Source organism: Balaenoptera ricei, chromosome 16, assembly GCF_028023285.1.
Source record: "Balaenoptera ricei isolate mBalRic1 chromosome 16, mBalRic1.hap2, whole genome shotgun sequence".
Classification (NCBI taxonomy): domain Eukaryota; kingdom Metazoa; phylum Chordata; class Mammalia; order Artiodactyla; family Balaenopteridae; genus Balaenoptera; species Balaenoptera ricei.
The window spans coordinates 17,780,084-17,801,554 of record NC_082654.1 but is presented as its reverse complement, the minus strand read 5'-3'; the positions used below and the strand labels follow the sequence as shown (position 1 = coordinate 17,801,554).

Sequence of the window (21,471 nt, the reverse complement as noted above, 5' to 3'; positions counted from 1 at the left end):
TCCATTTTATACACATAAGTGTACACATGTCAATCCCAATCTCCCAATTCATCCCACCACCACCGCCACCCCCCGACTTCCCCCGCTTGGTGTCCATACGTTTGTTCTCTACATCTGTGTCTCAATTTCTGCCCTGCAAACCGGTTCATCTGTACCATTTTCTAGATTCCACATATATGCATTAATATATGATATTTGTTTTTCTCTTTCTGACTTACTTCACTCTGTATGACAGTCTCTAGATCCATCCACGTCTCTACAAATGACCCAATTTCGTTCCTTTTTATGGCTGAGTAATATTCCATTGTATATATGTACCACATCTTCTTTATCCATTCGTCTGTTGATGGGCATTTAGGTTGCTTCCATGACTTGGTTATTGTAAATAGTGCTGCAGTGAACATTGGGGTGCATGTGTCTTTTTGAATTATGGTTTTCTCTGGGTATATGCCCAGTAGTGGGATTGCTGGGTCATATGGTAGTTCCATTTTTAGTTTTTTAAGGAACCTCCATACTGTTCTCCATAGTGGCTGTATCAATTTACATTCCTACCAACAGTGCAAGAGGGTTCCCTTTTCTCTACACCCTCTCCAGCATTTGTTGTTTGTAGATTTTCTGATGATGCCCATTCTAACTTGTGTGAGGTGATACCTCATTGTAGTTTTGATTTGCATTTCTCTAATAATAGTGATGTTGAGCAGCTTTTCATGTGCTTCGTGGCCGTCTGTATGTCTTCTTTGGGAAATGTCTATTTAGGTCTTCTGCCCATTTTTGGATTGGGTTGTTTGTTTTTTTAATATTGAGCTGCATGAGCTGTTTACATGTTTTGGAGATTAATCCTTTTTCCATTGATTCGTTTGCAAATATTTTCTCCCATTTTGAGGATTGTCTTTTCATCTTGTTTATGGTTTCCTTTGCTGTGCAAAAGCTTTTAAGTTTCATTAGGTCCCATTTGTTTATTTTTGTTTTTATTTCCATTACTCTAGGAGGTGAATCACAAAAGATCTTGTTGTGATTTATGTCAAAGAGTGTTCTTCCTAAGTTTTCCTCTAAGAGTTTTATAGTGTCTGGTCTTACATTTAGGTCTCTAATCCATTTTGAGTTTATTTTTGTGTATGGTGTTAGGGAGTGTTCTAATTTCATTCTTTTACATGTAGCTGTCCAGTTTTCCCAGCACCACTTATTGAAGAGGCTGTCTTTTCTGCATTGTATATCCTTGCCTCCTTAGTCATAGATTAGTTGACCATAGGTGCGTGGGTTTGTCTCTGGGCTTTCTATCTTGTTGCATTGATCTGTATTTCTGTTTTTGTGCCAGTACCATATTGTCTTGATTACTGTAGCTTTGTAGTATAGTCTGAAGTCAGGGAGTCTGATTCCTCCAGCTCCGTTTTTTTTTCCCTCGACTGCTTTGGCTATTCGGGGTCTTTTGTGTCTCCATGCAAATTTTAAGGTTTTTTGTTCTAATTCCGTAAAAAATGCCATTGGTAATTTGATAAGGATTGCATTGAATCTGTAGATTGCTTTGGGTAGTATAGTCATTTTCACAATATTGATTCTTCCAATCCAAGAACATGGTATATCTCTCCATCTGTTTTTTTTTTTTTTTTTAAGTATTTGTTTATTTATTTATTTATGGCTGTGTTGGGTCTTCGTTTCTGTGCGAGGGCTTTCTCTAGTTGTGTGTGGCAAGCGGGGACCACTCTTCATCGCGGTGCGCGGGCCTCTCACTATCGCGGCCTCTCTTATTGCGGAGCACAGGCTCCAGACGCGCAGGCTCAGTAATTGTGGCTCACGGGCCCAGCTGCTCCGCGGCATGTGGGATCTTCCCAGACCAGGGCTCGAACCCGTGTTCCCTGCATTAGCAGGCAGATTCTCAACCACTGCGCCACCAGGGAAGCCCCTCCATCTGTTGGTATCATCTTTAATTTCTTTCATCAATGTCTTATAGTTTTCTGCATACAGGTCTTTTGTCTCCCTAGGTAGGTTTATTCCTAGGTATTTTATTCTTTTTGTTGCAGTGGTAAATGAGAGTGTTTCCTTAATTTCTCTTTCAGATTTTTCATCATTAGTGTATAGGAATGCAAGAGATTTCTGTGCATTAATTTTGTATCCTGCAACTTTACCAAATTCATTGATTAGCTCTAGTAGTTTTCTGATTAGCTCTAGACAGTTTTACTTCTTCTTTCCCAATTTGTATTCCTTTTATTTCTTTTTCTTCTGATTGCTGTGGCTAGGACTGCCAAAACTATGTTGAATAATAGTGGTGAGAGTGGACATCCTTGTCTTGTTCCTGATCTTAGAGGAAATGCTTTCAGTTTTTCACCATTGAGAATGATGTTTGCTGTGGGTTTGTCGTATATGGCCTTTATTATGTTGAGGTAGGTTCCCTCTGTGCCCACTTTCTGGAGAGTTTTTATCATAAATGAGTGTTGAATTTTGTTAAAAGCTTTTTCTGCATCTATTGAGACGATCATATGGTTTTTATTCTTCAATTTGTTAATATGGTATATCACATTGATTGATTTGCGTATATTGAAGAATCCCTGCATCCTTGGGATAAATCCCACCTGATCATGGTGTATGATCCTTTTAATGTGTTGCTGGATTCTGTTTGCTAGTATTTTGTTAAGGAATTTTGCATCTATATTCATCAGTGATATTGGTCTGTAATTTTCTTTTTTTGTAGTATCTTTTTCTGGTCTTGGTATCAGGGTGATGGTGACCTCATAGAATGAGTTTGGGAGTGCTCCTTCCTCTGCAATTTTTTGGAAGAGTTTGAGAAGGATGGGTGTTAGCTCTTCTCTAAATGTTTGATAGAATTCACCTGTGAAGCCATCTGGTCCTGGACTTCTGTTTGTTGGAAGATTTTTTTTTTTTTTTTTTTTTTTTTTTTAGAGACGGGGTCTCGCTATGTTGCCCAGGCTGGAGTGCAGTGGCTATTCACAGGCGCGATCCCACTACTGATCAGCACGGGAGTTTTGACCTGCTCCGTTTCCGACCTGGGCCGGTTCACCCCTCCTTAGGCAACCTGGTGGTCCCCCGCTCCCGGGAGGTCACCATATTGATGCCGAACTTAGTGCGGACACCCGATCGGCATAGCGCACTACAGCCCAGAACTCCTGGGCTCAAGCGATTCTCCTGCCTCAGCCTCCCGAGTAGCTGGGACTACAGGCGCGCGCCACCGCGCCCGGCTGTTGGAAGATTTTTAATCACAGTTTCAGTTTCGTTACTTGTGATTGGTCTGTTCATATTTTCTGTTTCTTCCTGGTTCAGTCTTGGAAGATTATACCTTTCTAAGAATTTGTCCATTTCTTCCAGGTTGTCCATTTTATTGTCATAGAGTTGCTTGTAGTAGTCTCTTAGGATGCTTTGTATTTTTGCGATGTCTGTTGTAACTTCTTTTTCATTTCTAATTTTATTGATTTGAGTCCTCTCCCTTTTTTTCTTGATGAGTGTGGCTAATGGTTTATCAATTTCGTTTATCTTCTCAAAGAACCAGCTTTTAGTTTTATTGATCTTTGCTATTGTTTTCTTTGTTTCTATTTCATTTATTTCTGCTATGAGCTTGATGATTTCTTTCCTTCTGCTAACTTTGGGTTTTGTTTGTTTTTCTTTCTCTAGTTCCTTTAGGTGTAAGGTTAGATTGTTTATTTGAGATTTTTCTTGTTTCTTGAGGTACGCTTGTATAGCTGTAAACTTCCCTCTTAGAACTGCTTTTGCCACATCCCATAGGTTTTGGATTGTCTTGTTTTCATTGTCGTTTGTCTCTAGGTATTTTTTTATTTCCTCTTTGATTTCTTCAGTGATCTCTTAGTTATTTAGTAACGTATTGTTTAGCCTCCATGTGTTTGTGCTTTTTACGTTTTTTTCCCTGTAATTGATTTCTAATCTCATAGTGTTGTGGTCAGAAAAGATGCTTGGTATGATTCAATTTTCTTAAAAATACTGAGGCTTGATTTGTGACCCAAGATGTGATCTTTCCTGGAGAATGTTCCGTGCACACTTGAGAAGAAAGTGTAATCTGCTGTTTTTGGATGGAATGTCCTATAAATATCAATTAAATCTGTCTGGTCTATTGTGTCATTTAAAGCTTCTGTTTCCTTATTTATTTTCATTTTGGATGATCTGTCCATTGGTGTAAGTGAGGTGTTAATGTCCCCGACTATTATTGTGTTACTGTCAATTTCCTCTTTTATAGCTGTTAGCAGTTGCCTTATGGATTGAGGTGCTCCTATGTTGGGTGCGTATATATTTGTAATTGTTATATCTTCTTCTTGGATTGTTCCCTTGATCATTATGTAGTGTCCTTCCTTGTCTCTTGTAACATTCTTTATTTTAAAGTCTATTTTACCTGATATGAGTATTGCTACTCCAGCTTTCTTTTGATTTCCATTTGCATGGAATATCTTTTTCCATCCTCTCACTTTCAGTCTGTATGTGTCCCTAGGTCTGAAGTGGGTCTCTTGTAGACAGCATATATATGGGTCTTGTTTTTGTTTCCATTCAGCGAGCCTGTGTCTTTTGGTTGGAGCATTTAATCCATTCACGTTTAAGGTAATTATCGATAGGTATGTTCCTATTATCATTTTCTTAATTGTTCTGGGTTTGTTTTTGTAGGTCCTTTTCTTCTCTTGTGTTTCCCACTTTGAGAAGTTCCTTTAGCATTTGTTGTAGAGCTGGTTTGGTGGTGCTGAATTCTCTTAGCTTTTGCTTGTCTGTAAAGCTTTTGATTTCTCCATCGAATCTGAATGAGATCCTTGCTGGGTAGAGTAATCTTGGTTGTAGTTTCTTCCCTTTCATCACTTTAAGTATATTATGCCACTCCCTTCTGGCTTGTAGAGTTTCTGCTGAGAAATCAGCTGTTAACCTTATGAGACTTCCCTTGTATGTTATATGTCATTTTTCCCTTGCTGCTTTCAATAATTTTTCTTTGTCTTTAATTTTTGCCACTTTGATTACTATGTGTCTCGGCGTGTTTCTCCTTGGGTTTATCCTGCCTGGGACTCTCTGTGCTTCCTGGACTTGGGTGGCTATTTCCTTTCCCATGTTAGGGAAGTTTTCGACTATAATCTCTTCAGATATTTTCTCTGGTCTTGTCTCTCTCTCTTCTCCTTCTGGGACCCCTATAGTGCGAATGTTGTTGCGTTTAATGTTGTCCCAGAGGTCTCTTAGGCTGTCTTCATTTCTTTTCATTCTTTTTTTCTTTATTCTGTTCCGCAGCAGTGAATTCCACTAGGAATTCTTCCAGGTCACTTATCCGTTCTTCTGCCTCAGTTATTCTGCTATTGATTCCTTCTAGTGTAGTTTTCATTTCAGTTATTGTATTGTTCAGCTCTGTTTGTTTGTTCTTTAATTCTTCTAGATCTTTGTTAAACATTTCTTGCATCTTCTCAATCTTTGCCTCCATTCTTTTTCTGAGGTCCTGGGTCATCTTCACTATCATTATTCTGAATTCTTTTTCTGGAAGGTTGCCTATCTCCACTCCATTTAGTTGTTTTTCCTGGGGTTTTACCTTGTTCCTTCATCTGGTACATAGCCCTCTGCCTTTTCATCTTGTCTGTCTTTCTGTGAATGTGGTTTTTGTTCCACCGGCTGCAGGATTGTAGTTCTTCTTGCTTCTGCTATCTGCCCTCTGGTGGATGAGGCTATCGAAGAGGCTTGTGGAAGTTTCCTGATGGGAGGGACTGGTGGTGGGTAGAGCTGGCTGTTGCTTTGGTGGGCAGAGCTCAGTAAAACTTTAATCCACTTGTCTACTGATGGGTGGGGCTGGGTCCCCTCCCTGTTGCTTGTTTGGCCTGAGGCGACCCAACACTGGAGCCTACCCGGGCTCTTTGGTGGGGCTAATGGTGGACTCGGGGAGGGCTCACGTCAAGGAGTACTTCCCAGAACTTCTGCTGCCAGTGTCCTTGTCCTCACTGTGAGACAGAGCCACCCCCTGCCTCTGCAGGAGACCCTCCAACACTAGCAGGTTGGTCTGATTCAGTCTCTGTGGGGTCACTGCTCCTTCCCCTGGGTCCCATTGCGCACACTACTTTGTGTGTGCCCTCCAAGAGTGGAGTCTCTGTTTCCCCGTGTCCTGTCAAAGTCCTGCAATCAAATCCCACTAGGCTTCAAAGTCTGATTCTCTAGGAATTCCTCCTCCCGTTGCCGGACCCCCAGGTTGGGAAGCCTGACGTGGGGCTCAGAACCTTCACTCCAGTGGGTGGACTTCTGTGGTATAAGTGTTCTCCAGTTTGTGAGTCACCCACCCAGCAGTTATGGGATTTGATTTTATTGTGATTGTGCCCCTCCTGCCACCTCATTGTGGCTTCTCCCTTGTCTTTGGATGTGGGGTATCTTTTTTGGTGAGTTCCAGTGTCTTCCTGTCAATGATTGTTCAGCAGTTAGTTGTGATTCCAGTGCTCTCGCAAGAGGGAGTGAGAGCACGTCCTTCTACTCCACCATCTTGAACCAATCTTCTTTAATTTATTTTATTTATTTATTTTTGTCTGCGTTGGGTCTTCATTGCCGTGCACAGGCTTTCTCTAGTTGTGATGAGCGGGGGCTACTCTTTGTTGCAGTGCGCGGGCCTCTCACTGTGGTGGCTTCTCTTGTTGCGGAGCATGGGCTCCAGGTGCGCGGGCTTCAGCAGTTGTGGTACGCAGGCTCAGTAGTTGTGGCTCACGGGCTCTAGAGTGCTGGCTCAGCAGTTGTGGCACACGGGCTTAGTTGCTCCGCGGCATGTGGGATCTTCCTGGACCAGGGCTTGAACCCATGTCCCCTGCATTGGCAGGTAGATTCCCAACCACTGCGCCACCAGGGAAGCCCTAGCTGTCTCTTTTGAATGCACTACACCAAAGGTTCTCAGAGTCAGTTTTCACTAACTAGTAGTGAAATGAGAAGAGTTAAAACAAACTAGTGAGTTTTCATTATGCAGATTGTTACTGTTATCTGCTCTCTTTGTCATGATTCCATTTCTTCTGTAAAATAATTGTGGTAGTCAACTATTTCCTTAAAATAGTTGATTGTCACAGCAAATGGAAAAGGAAATCCTTGGAAGGACTGAACATTAGCAATCAGTTTTCCCACCTTCCCCCCTTTCCCCACAGTTTACTGGTCTGGGAAATTCAGAATTTTAGGAGCCATTATTCTACACCACACTCTATCTTTTAATTACAAAAACCACTGCTGCGTGTGCACTCACCGATACCCCCTAGGTAGCAGTCACTGTTCTAGACACTTGCTATACATTATCTTGTTTCATCTTCATGATATCTCTGTAAGGCAGATACCATTACTCCCATTTTAAGAAATAAGGAACTTCTGTTAAATATTATCCAGCTCTGTAGAAGCGGTCTGCCTCCAGAGACTGTTTTTCCTACTGTGCTGGACTGTTACCCTTCTTCTATGGAGAATTAGTAGCCTCACAGAGAGTCAGACAACCATTCTGGATGGTTCTTGAAAACAATGAACAAATCCTTACTACATCCCACTATTTGGGATCGGCTGAAGGTACTGGGTCTGGTTTGTGTAGACATGGAAGCTGCTGTGTACCAGTGGAGTCCCCTTTGAGCGTGTTTTTAAAGAGTCCTTTAGAATCACTTTATTTTTGAGCCTAGACTGTGTGACATTAATCAGAACCAACAGCAACGTGTGGGGGTGAGTCTAGCGTCTTCCTTACCTCCAGTGCTTGACAAGTATCATTATTATCAAATTTTATTTTTATGTATAATTTTGTATCACCTGGAGCCTTATCCTCATTGGAGAAAACAATCCCAGTTTTGTTTGATTATTCACAATGAAATTTCTGTATATTTATCAAGAGGCATATGGTTTAGTGAGTAAGAGGTAGGCTCTGGAGTCACGCTGGTTCTGCCACTTTCTAGCTATTAACTTTTGGCAAGAATCTCACTCTCTATACCTCAGTTTCCCTGTCTGTAAAGTGGAGATGACAATAGTCCCTACCTCATAAATTCTTATGAGGGTTAAGTGAGTCCATACATGCAAAGTACACACAGAAGTGTCTGGTACATAATAAAGTTTCAATAAATGTTGAAATGTTGGATATTATCGTCATCGTTGCTTAAAAAAATAATAATAATAAAGCCTGGGAGCAAAGACTAAAATCAAAATGTTAATTAATTTCTTGAGGCTGATGAATTTTAAACGGATGTTTTTAAATTTTCTTTTTTTCATTCATTTTTCATTCCAAGATTTCCCTAGTAATTTTTATAAAATCTAAAATTAATAATAATAATAATAAAATCCCATCCTTTCCTTATGTCCCTGTAGTGGTGCCACCACTCTCCCTCTCTACTCTGTGACCCCCACTCAGCAACACAGCTTGAAATGCCCCAGAGTACTCAAGTGCTGCCAAGAGCAGAGAGATCCTTCAAGCTCAGTCCTTCCCAAATGAGAGTCCTTCCTCTCACTGGACAATTTAGGGAGGGGAGCCTCCTAGTTGGTCTCTGACTCTTCTGTCCCTTGTATGCCCTTCTAAATATTACTGGCCAATTTATCTTCCAAAGTGCAAAACTAGTACTGTTTCCTTCCTGCTTAGAAACCTCCCGAGGTTCCCCATTGCCTGCTGACATGTGTCCTCCTCAGTCTAATCCCCAAGGCCTTCCAGTGAGTATTCTAGCCTTATTTGCTGCTACTCCCTCTGGATAGACCCTTTGTCCCTACTAAAATTAACTACTTCCCATCTCCAAAGCCCACCTTCACTTTTCACTAATTCTGTACCTTTGCTTTTTCTCATACTTTTACCTGGAATATTCTCCTTTTCTTACCTGTGTTAGTCAGGAATCTTCTGGATGCAAGTGACAGAAACCCAGATCCGACTGGCTGTAAACAAAAGAAGGAAATAACTGTCACATGTAACTAGATAGTTCAAGGGCAGAAGCAACTTCAAACACAGTGGAGTCTAAGGGTTCAAACAATCTAAGGGTCATCACAGCTGGGTGTTGCTCCTTCCATCTCTCATCTCAGCTTTCTTATATGTGGTTCCATCCTTCATCAGGGTTTCTCCTTGTGGAGACAAAGCTATTGCCAGCCCTTTCAGTGACACCTATTGAATCTAGCCATTTTGTTCCCCCGAAAAGTCATAGCATGGAGTCTTATTGGTTCTGGGTGGCTCTGGTTGCGTAAAATCCCATTAATCTGGGATCTGATGTTTTAGACCTGGAACCTCATGCAGCGGATGGACACACGGACTGAGAGCAGTTACCTCAGAAAAATCCAAGGCTTTTGCTAAAAAGGGGAATAAATCCTGGGTGGGCAAAAACAACAGATGTTATCTTCAGAATGTTTCAGGTGAACTTTTATCCCTACTCTGGCTCTCAGGTGAACTACCCCTCTCTTCATCAAGCCTTCATCAGTCTCCCAGCCAGAAACAAACTGTCTTTGCTCCGATCCTTCAGGGTAGTTTGTATTTCTCACAAGACTCTAATAACATCTTCTGCTTTGCATTGTGTACATTGTAGTTAGTTATTAACGACCAAGTCTTCATTTTCTTCTAGACCTTTTTTATCCCCTCCCTCATCCCCCAAGGGACTTTATATGGGTCCCCACAATATTGTGCAACCAGCTGAAATAAATAGGGGAGGATATACAAGTAAAAGAGAAAACAAAGCCAGGAATCACTTTACTCCCCCCAAAGCATGGACTGTCAACAAATGCCTGTGCAGATATCCAGACAGGTGGAAAATGTCCTACCTGAAAGCAAAGCAGGAGACACAATCAGAGGGCCCACGGTGTTAGATAAAATGAAAGTAACCTTTAGTTGAGGTCAAGCATAGCCTTTCATGCTGCTGAGACAGGCCTTGATAGACTGGTTACTGGGAGGGGGTGACATTTCTCGTGTCAGATCCCTGCCCTGAGGAGAATGAGGAGTTTCTCTGCGACCAGTTGTCTTAAGGGTCCTCAGGTCTGGAATGTAAGCCACTGGTGGTCAGGAGCTTCATTGCATTTAGCATGGGGCCAAGCTCCCCCGGCGCCAAGCTCCCCCGGCCTGGGCCTGGTCAATGAATGGTCTTTGGAAGAATGGCTAAGAACAGTTTCAAAGCTGCTGTCTAGGTTCTTGGATGTAATTTAGTTGAAACCCCTTGGCTGCAATGTAAACATGTTCTTTCAAAGATAAAATAAGTAACTTAACAATAACAGAATATTTTTGTCCATTATTTAATCACAATGGGAAAACATCTTATATTTTCCTTGGTTGTGAGCCACAGTTTGAGCTAATTCACGAATTACCTTTCTTTTATGATTTTCCCTTTTTTTCCCAGGAAACATGCCATCCTTTAACGCAATGTAGAATACGAAGGGTGCACGTCACCTTCACCATCAACACTTCCTTTGAATGCAACCTTGAGCTCTTAACTGGAAGCAGGGAGCCCTAGGCCTTCCTTATAAACAAGTAATGGAGCCCTCGACCCCCCTTGTAAAGGGCTATTTATTAACATATACCATCACCAAACAACATTTTACAGTTCCATGCCCGCACACCGTTACACCACTGTCTGCTCCACGGTAAGCTGAGGGAGGCCTTTGGCCATCTGTTTCATTAAATACCGGAGGCAGGGAACGGTATCTGAACTTTATAAAGCACGTGTCCGGGCTTCCCACTTCACCAGTCTCCCCCTTCCTCTTCTGCTGCCACTGCTGCCGCCACTACCACCGCTGCCGCCGCCATATTTTTTTTGTTTGAACGCTCACATTGTAAATTAGTGTATTCACACATCAATTTTAAAAGGCTTACTGTGTTATAAGATGGGACAAAGCGAGCTCAGTAACAGCTCGTGCACAGTGCAGGTGGTCGAGCTAGCTGCTCCCTAGATCAAAAGTCAAACAACTGTGAATCTTCTTTTGAAAGTGCAGTTAGGGAGACAAGGCGAGGCTTATCTGCACAAACAAGAACGAGTTATAGATATACATCGCAAATGCAGGAGGACAAAAAGGGGTTTCATAATCTTGCAGGATAAGAAAACCTTCTAATGCTGACAATTCTGAGGGCATCTCTGGAATATGTAGCCACTTTTTTTTTTCTTTCTTTCTTTCTTTTTTCTTTTTCTTTTCTTTTCTTTTTTTTTTTTTTTTTTGTAAAATTAGTCTTTTATTGTGTGGCAATTGGTAATTATTATTTATGCTTTGGTGCTGTTCCTAAAGTAGCTAAGATTTTTTTTTTAAGCCACCTTGGGGGCAGGAAATAGCTCCCCTTTCATGGTTGTATTTCATTTTTCAGCAGCATTTAAGGACAGACTCCTATTTATACCACACAAGCAGTTTTGTCTGTTGTAAACAAAGTAAGTGGCTGGGAATTGTGCTTTCCCAGAAATGTTTTCTAGGGAAGCCATAATAAGAAACAACTGTGTACATCTTTAGATTTTTTTGTCATCTAGGTATTAAGAAAGAATTCTTTGCATTCATGGAAACAAAAAAGAAAGAAAACACTGTTTATAAAGAAAGATATTCAATATCCAGAAGTGTAATTAAAATATTTCTTAAACTGCAAAAGTTGGCCACCTTACTAGTATTAATTGAAGTTGTTTTCTTTTCTTTTTTTTTAATTATCTCTAACATTTTTTGACAAGGTAGTAGCTGAAATGACAGGAGGCGTTTTCTTTTTTTAACCTCAATATCCTATTTAAAAAGTTAGTGGCTTCTTTTGTAAAATTATGTGAAGAGCTTTGGAACTGAAGTATGAATATCAACGGGAAAAATGCAACAATGGTAAATTTTATGAAAAATTTTAAAAGAACATTGAAGAGGCTTAGAATTATGAAAGAACAGCATAGTTTCTTATACAATTATAGTTTACATAGGAAAAAGCCACTTTACTTTCCATCTACTGATATCTTAATGATTTCATGATGAAAAATTAAAAACCTATCAGCTTTTTAATTCTCAAATCAGTCAAAGGTGTCTGAATCAGGTCCCCAAGTACTTTCATAAAACCATGCTCTCTGTCTCAGGGCATAAGGCAGTGGTCCCTCTCCTGGGGTGGGTTTCACAGAGTCTCTGAACCACTGGAGTTTCCTGAAAATATTTGTGTATGTGTGTATGTGCATCATTCTGAGAATTTTCCATAAAATTTTCTAAATATTCCACAACCAACTCCAAAAAAGTTGAGAAGTGAGATATTGTCACAAAACTGTGTACAATGTCTTAGCTAAAAACCACTTAATTACTTTGATATTCTGGCTTATTTGAAATGTATTTGGTCTACAAGAAACACTTATTTTGAATTTTCTACAAAGTTTAACAAGAAACTTTTCAGGGATGCTTTCTTTGGGAAATCAGATCATTTATCAAAATTAAGTCCTTAAAGACAGTCAGAACAAGTAAAATATATATAGGGCCTTATAGTTTGTAAGGCACATTCACATATATTATTTCATTTAATGTAACCTTCATAAGAAGTCTGTGATTTGGTATCGTCATTATTATCCTTATGTTATAGATAATTGAGACCTACAAAAGTTGAGTCTTGCCCAAGGTCATTCCACCAAGATGGAGCAAAGTTGGACCAACACCCTGGTATTAGCCTCGGAAACCATGTATTTAGCAGCCTCTTCACAGCAATGTCCTCAGCAGCATCTTCTTCAACAGCAAATATTTAATGTTTACTGTGTCAAAGGGAATCCGTTAGTCATCAGAGATTCAACAAACTCAGAACTCTACTCCTAGGTACCTTAATATTTTTAAGAAACAACAATACATAGTAACTTGTGCTGTATGATCAGTGAGAGATAAAATGGTAAGCGGGAACAAGAAGAAAAAAATCCCTGGGGCCCACGGTCAGGTAAGACTTTATAGAGGAGATGGCAGGTACCTGGCCTGAAAGTTACTGCCTGATTCTTAAGCCACACATGGGGTAACGCCACTTCCCTTTTTATGGCAGCCTCAAGGTAATAACTTCCAGCAGCAGAATTTGAATTGGGGGCAGGAGGATGTGTTAGAAACATCTATTTGGCCACAGCTGTGTTGAGGTTATATAGGAAGTTAACAACTTGTAACTGCATCTGCTTATAAAGTAAATATGATCCAAAGTCTTCTTGAGAATTTTTTTTTAATTGCAGTGGAGTTTAAGATTTTCTTCAAATAAGTAAGAAAGGCTTGAAGTCACCTCAGTAGTTCTAATTATAAACAAATATGAAAAACCTTTTCACACATTTTATTTACCCCAATTTTAGAAAGATACTGAGAACTTTCATACCCTTGACTAAAATTATGTATTTATAAAATTTTACAGTCTTTGAAATTATACTGCATATTAACTATACCTTCTATACGTGTGATTGGTGAATAGACGCAAAGAATGTTGGCAGAGTACATGAACTATTGTATTGTGGCACGTTAATTAGTTGATAAGTGTATCACTTTAAAACACTGAATTTTTTCGTATATTCCAGTTAAATCTTTCTCGTCAAATGCGTTTATGGAGGTTTAGTTAGTAGCAAACTTGCCCAGCCAATAAAGAAAAGCATTTATTTTCTGTTCTGTGTATGTGATCTGAAGCCATAGCCTTTAGGTCTTTTAATCTGTCTGTTCAAGGCCAAGCTATTTATATGGATAATTTTTAAAGCTTCTGTATAAAGAAAACAAGAACATTTTATTTATTCACTGGGGTTTTTATGTGCCTTGAAATTGCATAGATAAAGTATTTTCTGGCTCATGGATCTAGAGGAGATAAAAGGTCTCCTATTTTATAAGGCTTTATGTAAGCTTTTCAAATGTACAGTTTTCTTATGGCTAGAATTTTTTAAATAAAACATTATTTCACTATTACAATTGGAGTTTAATGTGGGCATCTTTTTCCTTCCCTGAATTGCATGTTAAATTATGTGTTTAAGATCGTTTTTATTGCATTTTTACCTCCTGGATTTTGATAATTCGCATGTTGGAGAAATTAATTTACCAATCCTCATTTTTAGGATTGGGCAACTATTTAATATGACTAGGAGTGGAAAACCCAAAAATCAGATTTAAGAGGCAGAGTGAAAGATATAACTTACTTTTGCAACATATTGGTCTGAGGATGAAAAATTATTTACCTCCCCCTCCTTAAGAATTTTTGCTGAGGCTGGTAGACTGAAAAGGAAAAGAAGAGGCTTTTTTTTTTTTAACTCTGGGGCAACTGGATTCAGACCAGATTCTAGGTGAACATTAGCTGCTGTTAGCTCTGCCATGTCAGGGCCAAGAAACAGCTTTCCCTGGCTGGAGCATTCCCAAGCTATCATGGCCATCAGACAGGTGGGGAATAAATATTGTAGAATGGTGGGACATTTGAAGAGCAAGCTCCTGATCCCCAGGACTCAATTTGGACAAGCTTCAATTGGAGCACACAGGTGTTCCTGGGAGGAACTGTCCTCAGGTGGCTGGGGGTGTGCCATTCTTTCACACACATAAAAAGTTCCCTTTCCCTCTGCCCGCAGGAAAATTAGAATTAACTACAGCTTTTTCTTTTGAAATGGAAAAAGAGAAATAAAAATATGGCACCAGGTTTTGGCTCCGACTGGATTTCCATGGAGCATGCAATCTATGATGAATGATGAGAATTCTGGAAGCAAAGCATCCTTGCAGTTTTTAACATTGGAGATGCCATAAAAACTGAATGAATGCAAATAATCTTTTTACCCATGGCTGTACCTATATAAGATGGAGTAGTCTTCCCTTCTGCTATTCATTTGTTCATTCACCGTATATTTCATGAGCACTTGCAATTTTCTAAACACTAGGCTAAGTGCTGGGCATAGAGTATAAGACAGTAAAAGGCCCTGCCCTCCAGGGACTTAGCCTAAATTGTAGTAATAGTAATTGGTTGGAACATGAAAATGAACCTGAATAGTCTTTGGGAAACTGTGCATTGAAAGTACTTGCTGGCATCAGAAAGATTTTTTTTTTCTGTAATGCCACCACATTGAGGATATGACTAACATTTTATTTGGGGGACATTCTTTTTAAATCAACTTTTGCTATAAAACATAAAATAGAAATATTAAAGAAAAATTTTAAAAGAAAAAAGTTGTTTTAATCCCTCTTCCTTGAAACAAGCTACTCTGTTGATACAAGTATTTCCCTCTAGTCTTTCCGTCATGATCCATGTATAATGTTATATTGCTCTTCTCACTTAATATTGTATCTTAAATGTATTTCTAAATTTCCACATCTTCATGATTATATTTTTCCTAGTTAAAAATTTTTCTAATGAAAGTTTTAACAAACTTCGTATTTTGTAAAAAAAAAAAAAAGAAAGAAAGAAAGAAGAGAAACAAGTATCAAAAAATAGGAGGAAAGTAGTCCATAATTACACTGACGAAAGGTAGCACCAAAATCACACTGGTGAAAGGTAGCATATTCATTCCAGTATTTTTCTCTGTAAATATTAATTCCACTGCTGGTTCTATGAAATCTCTTCTTTATCTCACCCATCACTTCATCTTTTACCCTTTTATCTTTTTTAAATATCACAGGTTTTACTTTACAGTTTTCTGCCTTTCACTTTATAAAGGCTATATATACTCTTACTGTTTTTATTGAAGATTCCAAACAATCTTCAAAAACATGTATAGGTTTCTTTATCACATAATTTTCAGAATTGCGTTCTTCCTCTGAATCTTTAGGATGTCATTTCCTTTTCTTTGTTCTATAGGATCTTTTTTGGCACTGTCTTCATGTTGTTTTGCATTTTTATTTGGTTTGGTTAGTTTTTAAAACCTCTTCTTGGATCTGCAAATGGATGGCAACTTTATATGATCAACTCTGTCGAGAGATAGCCCTCTGTCTCCAGACTGTCTTCATGGGAAGGAAATGGGGCTTCTTCCTTCCCCCACTCCTTGACTCTGGCATGAAAAATGTCCAACCCTTGTGTGTACAACTGTCATCTCCTTCACATGTTTACCCTCCACCACTGCATGCAAACACACTTTACTTATGAAGACCACACTTCCCAGGATTCACCATACCTTCCTTGCCTATCACTACCCAGTACTGATTTATTGTTTTCCTGGGAACTGTCATTTCTTACTGGCTATAGAAAAGAAATAAGATGAGGAGTGTGGAAAAGGAGGAGTGACTGCAGCAGTCCACATGCCTCCTAAGTGGCAGCATCCACTCATAAGAGAGGCAGATACTTGGTTTCTAGTTGTAACAGAACTCACATCTTTTACCTAGTAGCAGACTTTGGGAGAGGTGGACTACTGCTTTACATTTTTCAGCCCAATTCATTTTTTGTAGCCGTAGAAAATCCTTCCAGGTTCTGGCAATTTGTGATGTCAGTTTTGGTGTCGTAAATTATCGTCATCTTTTATTTTTTCATTTCAATTTAATGGTCACTTTGATAGATGCAGCATCAGGAGCCATCAAGCAGGCACCATTTTAAACCGGAAACTGTGGGTGATCTTTAAAATTGCCCTACATAAGGGGACCATATAAACCATTTCTATAGCTCAACCCTTGAGCCTGTATGCCTGGGTGGTCTTGTTTTAACTGTTACTGTTTAATTATTGATTACTTACTGACACAAGGCATGTAAGCCTTAGGGAAAATGAAATCCCATGTGCCAGTTTCTTTAGATGAATCTTCTTTGAGGTTTAAGTGTCCCTCTAAGTAACATAGTGAGGCTGGATTTAGGGGGTCATTCCAGATACTGCCTGGCAGGGTCAGCCGTGGCATCGATATTCATTGATGGAGTCCACTGATACATCTGGAAAACGAGGCATGTCTGCCTGTGCTTCACATCATGACCGCCTCATACAAGCCCATCTACTGTAGGCCAGGCATCCTTACAACATTTCCATACTCCCCATTTCCCTTCTCTGTCCCTCCTGGGAAAAAGTCTGCTCTCCAACAATAACAATGACTTACCAACAGGAGCCAACTTCCTCTATTAATGCTCCTTGCTGGAAGCATTTATTAGGAAAATGGTAATTCACTCCACAAATATGTGCAAGGAACTTTGCTGGGTATATAAGGATGGAGGATGACTCTTGCCAATGAGTCTTCTTGCAGAAGAAGCACTGCCTCAAGATGGATGGTGATCAGAAACCTCATGCACAGTTTGGAGTGGAGACTATTGCCAGCTTGGAGGAGTCAGGATGAGTTTCGTGGATGACACAGCATTTGTAGTGGCCCTTGAAAGAGGGGTGAGATTTACCCAGGCAAAGTTAAGAGATTCCAGACCAAGAAAGCAGCACAAACAAGAGGGAAGTAGCATCTTTCAAGGCAGGCATAGCAGATAATTCAGATCAGCTCTTTGTTATCAGCTCTACGATTTTTGCCTTTCGTTTTCTGAGGCTCCCATTCTAACAGTAGATTGGGTCAGCTCACAGCACACTTGCAGTTATGCACAACTGTCATCTCCCTCCCAGCTTTACCCCCCACTGGAGAGACAAAAGCTTGACTGAGTGATAGAGGCCTGAAAATCTAGGGTCCACTTTTTCTTGTCATTATTATTCTTTTATTGAGCACCTGCTATGTACTCTGGGCAGAATGAACCTTATTAAAGGACCAAGTTCTTTCATTGTTTTCAGGTAGCCCGTTGCTATGTTTCTTTTTGCAAGTTCTTATTTCCTCTTGAACATCACCGGTTTCATGGTGTTTTTCTAAGGATCCTGAAAGGTGTTACAAGTACAGGTGGCTATGTGTGTAGGCAGAATAGACCTCCACCAAAAGGTGGGATTTTTCTTTCGGGGCACCATGCCATCAAAATTATCATTCTGAGCCATTGCCCAGAATGTTTCCTTTAGAGTTTGTCCTCTTAATCATTAGACTTTGCTGTCTCTTCAGATGCTGTGCGGACTCTCTATAACCTGTTGTCTCAGCTCTGCTGCATGTGACATAATCTGAGAATAGGTTGGTATGGGGCAGGAGGGGAGCTAGATCCTGGAGGATTTTAGGAGGCCACCAATCAGAGAGCCTGGGTGGCCTGGAATCAAACTCCACAACACTGACTGAAACTGACCTGGGCCTAGCCTACTACTACCTCCTTTTTTTTTTTTTCCCCAACAATTTTGCTTTCATAGGACCTGAAATTTTTAACCCAGTTTTGCTTTGGGGAAGAATAATGTATTAACCATGTGCCTTGTCAAGATATCACTTTCTAAAAGTTGCTTGAATGAAAGTTCCCTCTCAGCACTGGGGTTCTTTCTAGGTGCACACCTGCCTTGTTAATCAAGTTCTCTGGCTTTACTTCCATTTGCAAATACAAATGCTTAGCGGACAGCTTTGGAAGGAGTGGCTGTCCTCAGCAGCATGACTAAAGCGTTGATGAAATAATTTCAGGTACCTGGCAGGGTACTGCCAAATCCCATGGGCTTTCAAATCTGTAAGGAGAAGGAAGTGTGAGCAGTCAACACAGATGGTAACTGGTGGGTGGGTGACAGGTAAGCACAACGTCCTGCCTGGTGATCTAGTCTGTGTGATTTGTGATTCATATTTATTACACAAATAGTGTTTGTTGTCAGAGCAAAAGGGAACATTTTTTAAAAGAAAAGAAATTACTCATAACACACGTACAGTGATCTTTTCCTCATTTTTTTCTGTCTTTAAATGTTGAATTTTTATTTATGTGGCTTTACTACAATTTCAAGTTCTGCCTTTTCCTTTTTAACTTAACATGATAGCTTGCACTACTATACATGGTGGGTTTGATATTGTATTTAGTCTTTTCTTTTTTAATCAAGTTATTATGGCATTGATAGAGGTTCAGGAAAGCCAAGCAGCATGTGGTTGGCATTCATTAGTTTTCTAGAAAATTGAAGGACTGACTCTCATGTGTCTCAGGCTTCCACCGCCTAATGGTTAAGAGCACTGAGTTTTGATATTTGGGTACTGAGATGTATCCACACAGATCCCTTGCATGTATTAATTTTAAGGTGTTTCATGATAATATTGATGACAAAGTGTATGTATAAACAAAGCAGGCAGGTCACCCTGTGGAGGAGATCAATGTGGTGGGCTCCAGAAATAGCTGCATTTCCCCCCAAGTATTCCCTAATAGACTGAAAGGCAATAATTGAACTTGGATTAAGGCTTCACACATTGTCTTTGTCAAATGGCAGTACTTGATAATTTAATCAGCATCGATCATGGCACCTGCTTGGTGATGTGTTAACCGGGTGAAGTTTGTCCCCGCCTTGCACAGAGCTCTGAGGGACGGCCTAGAATACAGGAGGCTGAGAGGAGGGCTGACCGCAAGGGTGGTTTTGGAGCCGCTTCAGAAGAATGAGGTGTGATCCGGGTGCCGTGGTAGGAGGTGCTGAACAGCCAGGGGGCAGCATGGGAGCATTTTGCACCTGAGGCAGGAGGAGAGCGATGGAAGAAGGGGGATGAACACAAACTTCCCCATTTTTCCCGAGCCCAAGATGATGGATGACTTGTCATCTTTTGTATTTCCTCTGGGGCAGCTAAAATGGAACCTCTCTACTGAGACCAGAGGTTGAAACTGGAACTCTGGGGGCCATAAGGGGCTTGCAGTACTTTTTTTTTTTTCCCAGTCTGCACAGTTTTAGTTTGTTTTTAAAATTGAGATATTATTTACATATAATAAAATTCACACATTTTAAATGTAGATTTGATGAATTTTGGTCATGGGATGCAATGACGTAACCACCACAACACATCAGGACAGAGACCAGTTCTCTCTCTAAAAAGTTGCCTCCAGTCCCTTTGCACTCATTCCCCTCCTCCATCCCTGTCCCAGGCAGACACTGATCTGCTTTCTGCTACTAGTTTTGCCTTTTCTAGAATTTCATGTAAATGGAATTATACAGCACATGGTCTTTTGTGTAGGACTTCTTTCACTGAACATAGAGATTTTGAAATTCGTCCATGTTGTTGTGTGTACTAGTATTTCATTCCTTTTAATTGCTGAGTAATATTTCATAGTAAGATATGCTACAATTTATTTATCATTCACCAGTTTTATGAACATGTAGGTTGCTTCCAGTTTAGAGCTACTACAGGTAATGGTGCTATGAACATTTGTGCACACACCTTTTCGTAGGTTTTCATTTCTCTTGAGTAAATATCTAGGGGTAAGATTGCTGGCTCATATGGTTTGTATATGTTTAATTTTATAAGGACCTGCCAAACTGGTTCCAAAGTGGCTAAACTATTTTGTATTCCCCTAGCAATATATGAGAGTTCCAGTTGCTCTGCAGAGTTACTCTTAAAACATTCAAAATAGCTGCCATCAGTTAAAACTCAAAACCTTTCACAGGGGCACGTGGTCTCCAGCTCACTCCAGTTACTATTTGACCCATTTTGATCATTTACATTGTCCACCTCTCACCTGTAGTTCATTACCCCTGCCTTAGAAATTCTAAGCAGCATCTTGTCCCATGGTATGTAGCAGGGGATCATGGCTAAGAGCAGATTTATAGAGAAAGGCAAAACTGGGTTGGAATCTCAGTCTTGCTATTTATAGGCTGTCACTTTGGACAGGTTACTTAACTTCTCTCAGCATGAGTTTCTTCACCTGTAAAATGCTGCGGATACCTTATTCAATGGTTTATGGTAAAAATGAAATAACACAGAGCATGTCAAGCACCTAGCACAGGGCCAGGCCCAGAGAAAATGTACGGTAGATGGTACTTATTAGTATCATGGTCTAGTCCAGTGATTCTCAATTATATGTGTGTATATCAGAGGCACCTGTGCAAAATTTTTAAAAATGTAGATACCTGGGTCACTACCACAGCTCCCCTCCATAATCACAATCTCCTAAGCTGGACCTGAGCTTGTGCATTTTAAAAAAGTTCTGCAGATAATCGGGATGAGTAAACCTGGTCAAGAATCATTGGTTGCCTGGGAAGATGGTAACAAGAAGCACTACATTCTAAACTCAGTTCTGCCACCAACTAGCTGTGTGATCTTGGGAAAATCACTTAACCTCTCTGTGAGAGCTAGTTTAGCTAAGATCTGCCCAGCAAATTTGGCCTTTCAGAATTACCAGTTTCTTCTGGGTAGATCGTGGCTGCAGTTGGAGACAGATGCCTTGGAGGTGGTGGAGGTCTATACCTGCTTCCCAAGTAATATGTTGAAGGCAAATTTCAGATGGAACTCTACCACACCTAGAAACACGTGCAAGCAGGCACAGGAACAGCCCTCCACCTGTCCTGTGGGCCCACGAAGCTCCTGTCCTCTGTCCTGATAGGAGAGTGCATTGACAGCAACTTGCAGGAAAAGTTCCCTCAAGTTTGATGTGAGAATATTCTAGAAAGAGGATATGGCTAACCTTCTAGTCAAAGTCAGGTGACCGACTCCTCCTTTAAGTAGATAGACACAGGACTGAGTCAGAATCCTGAGTCGAGGGCTCCAGTCCAGGGGAAATAGGCAGTTGGGGTCACTAGATGCAGATACCCTTCCCACGCAGGCTGGGAGTGCGATGACCATGTTTCTAGCCTGTCCGCATAGCTTCAGTACCATTTCTGATGTCCTCATTAATAATTATTGTTATGCTAATTAAGAGTAACTAATTAATAAGATAAAGAT

General features: G+C 40.2%; 2 protein-coding genes across 15 annotated transcripts in view; both read left to right on the top strand.

Moving 5' to 3' along the window:
• VTI1A (vesicle transport through interaction with t-SNAREs 1A) overlaps positions 1 to 21,471 on the top strand; it is a 415,946-nt gene that overhangs the window by 206,073 nt on the left and 188,402 nt on the right. The gene's annotated exons all lie outside the window — the stretch shown is intronic.
• LOC132351008 (putative uncharacterized protein encoded by LINC00596) lies at positions 2,877 to 10,376 on the top strand (the record flags this gene model as incomplete). The annotated part of the gene is made up of 3 exons (XM_059900721.1): positions 2,877 to 2,946; positions 3,099 to 3,193; positions 10,263 to 10,376. Coding segments are annotated over 3 exons (279 nt in total), but the record flags the coding sequence as incomplete, so codon positions are not given.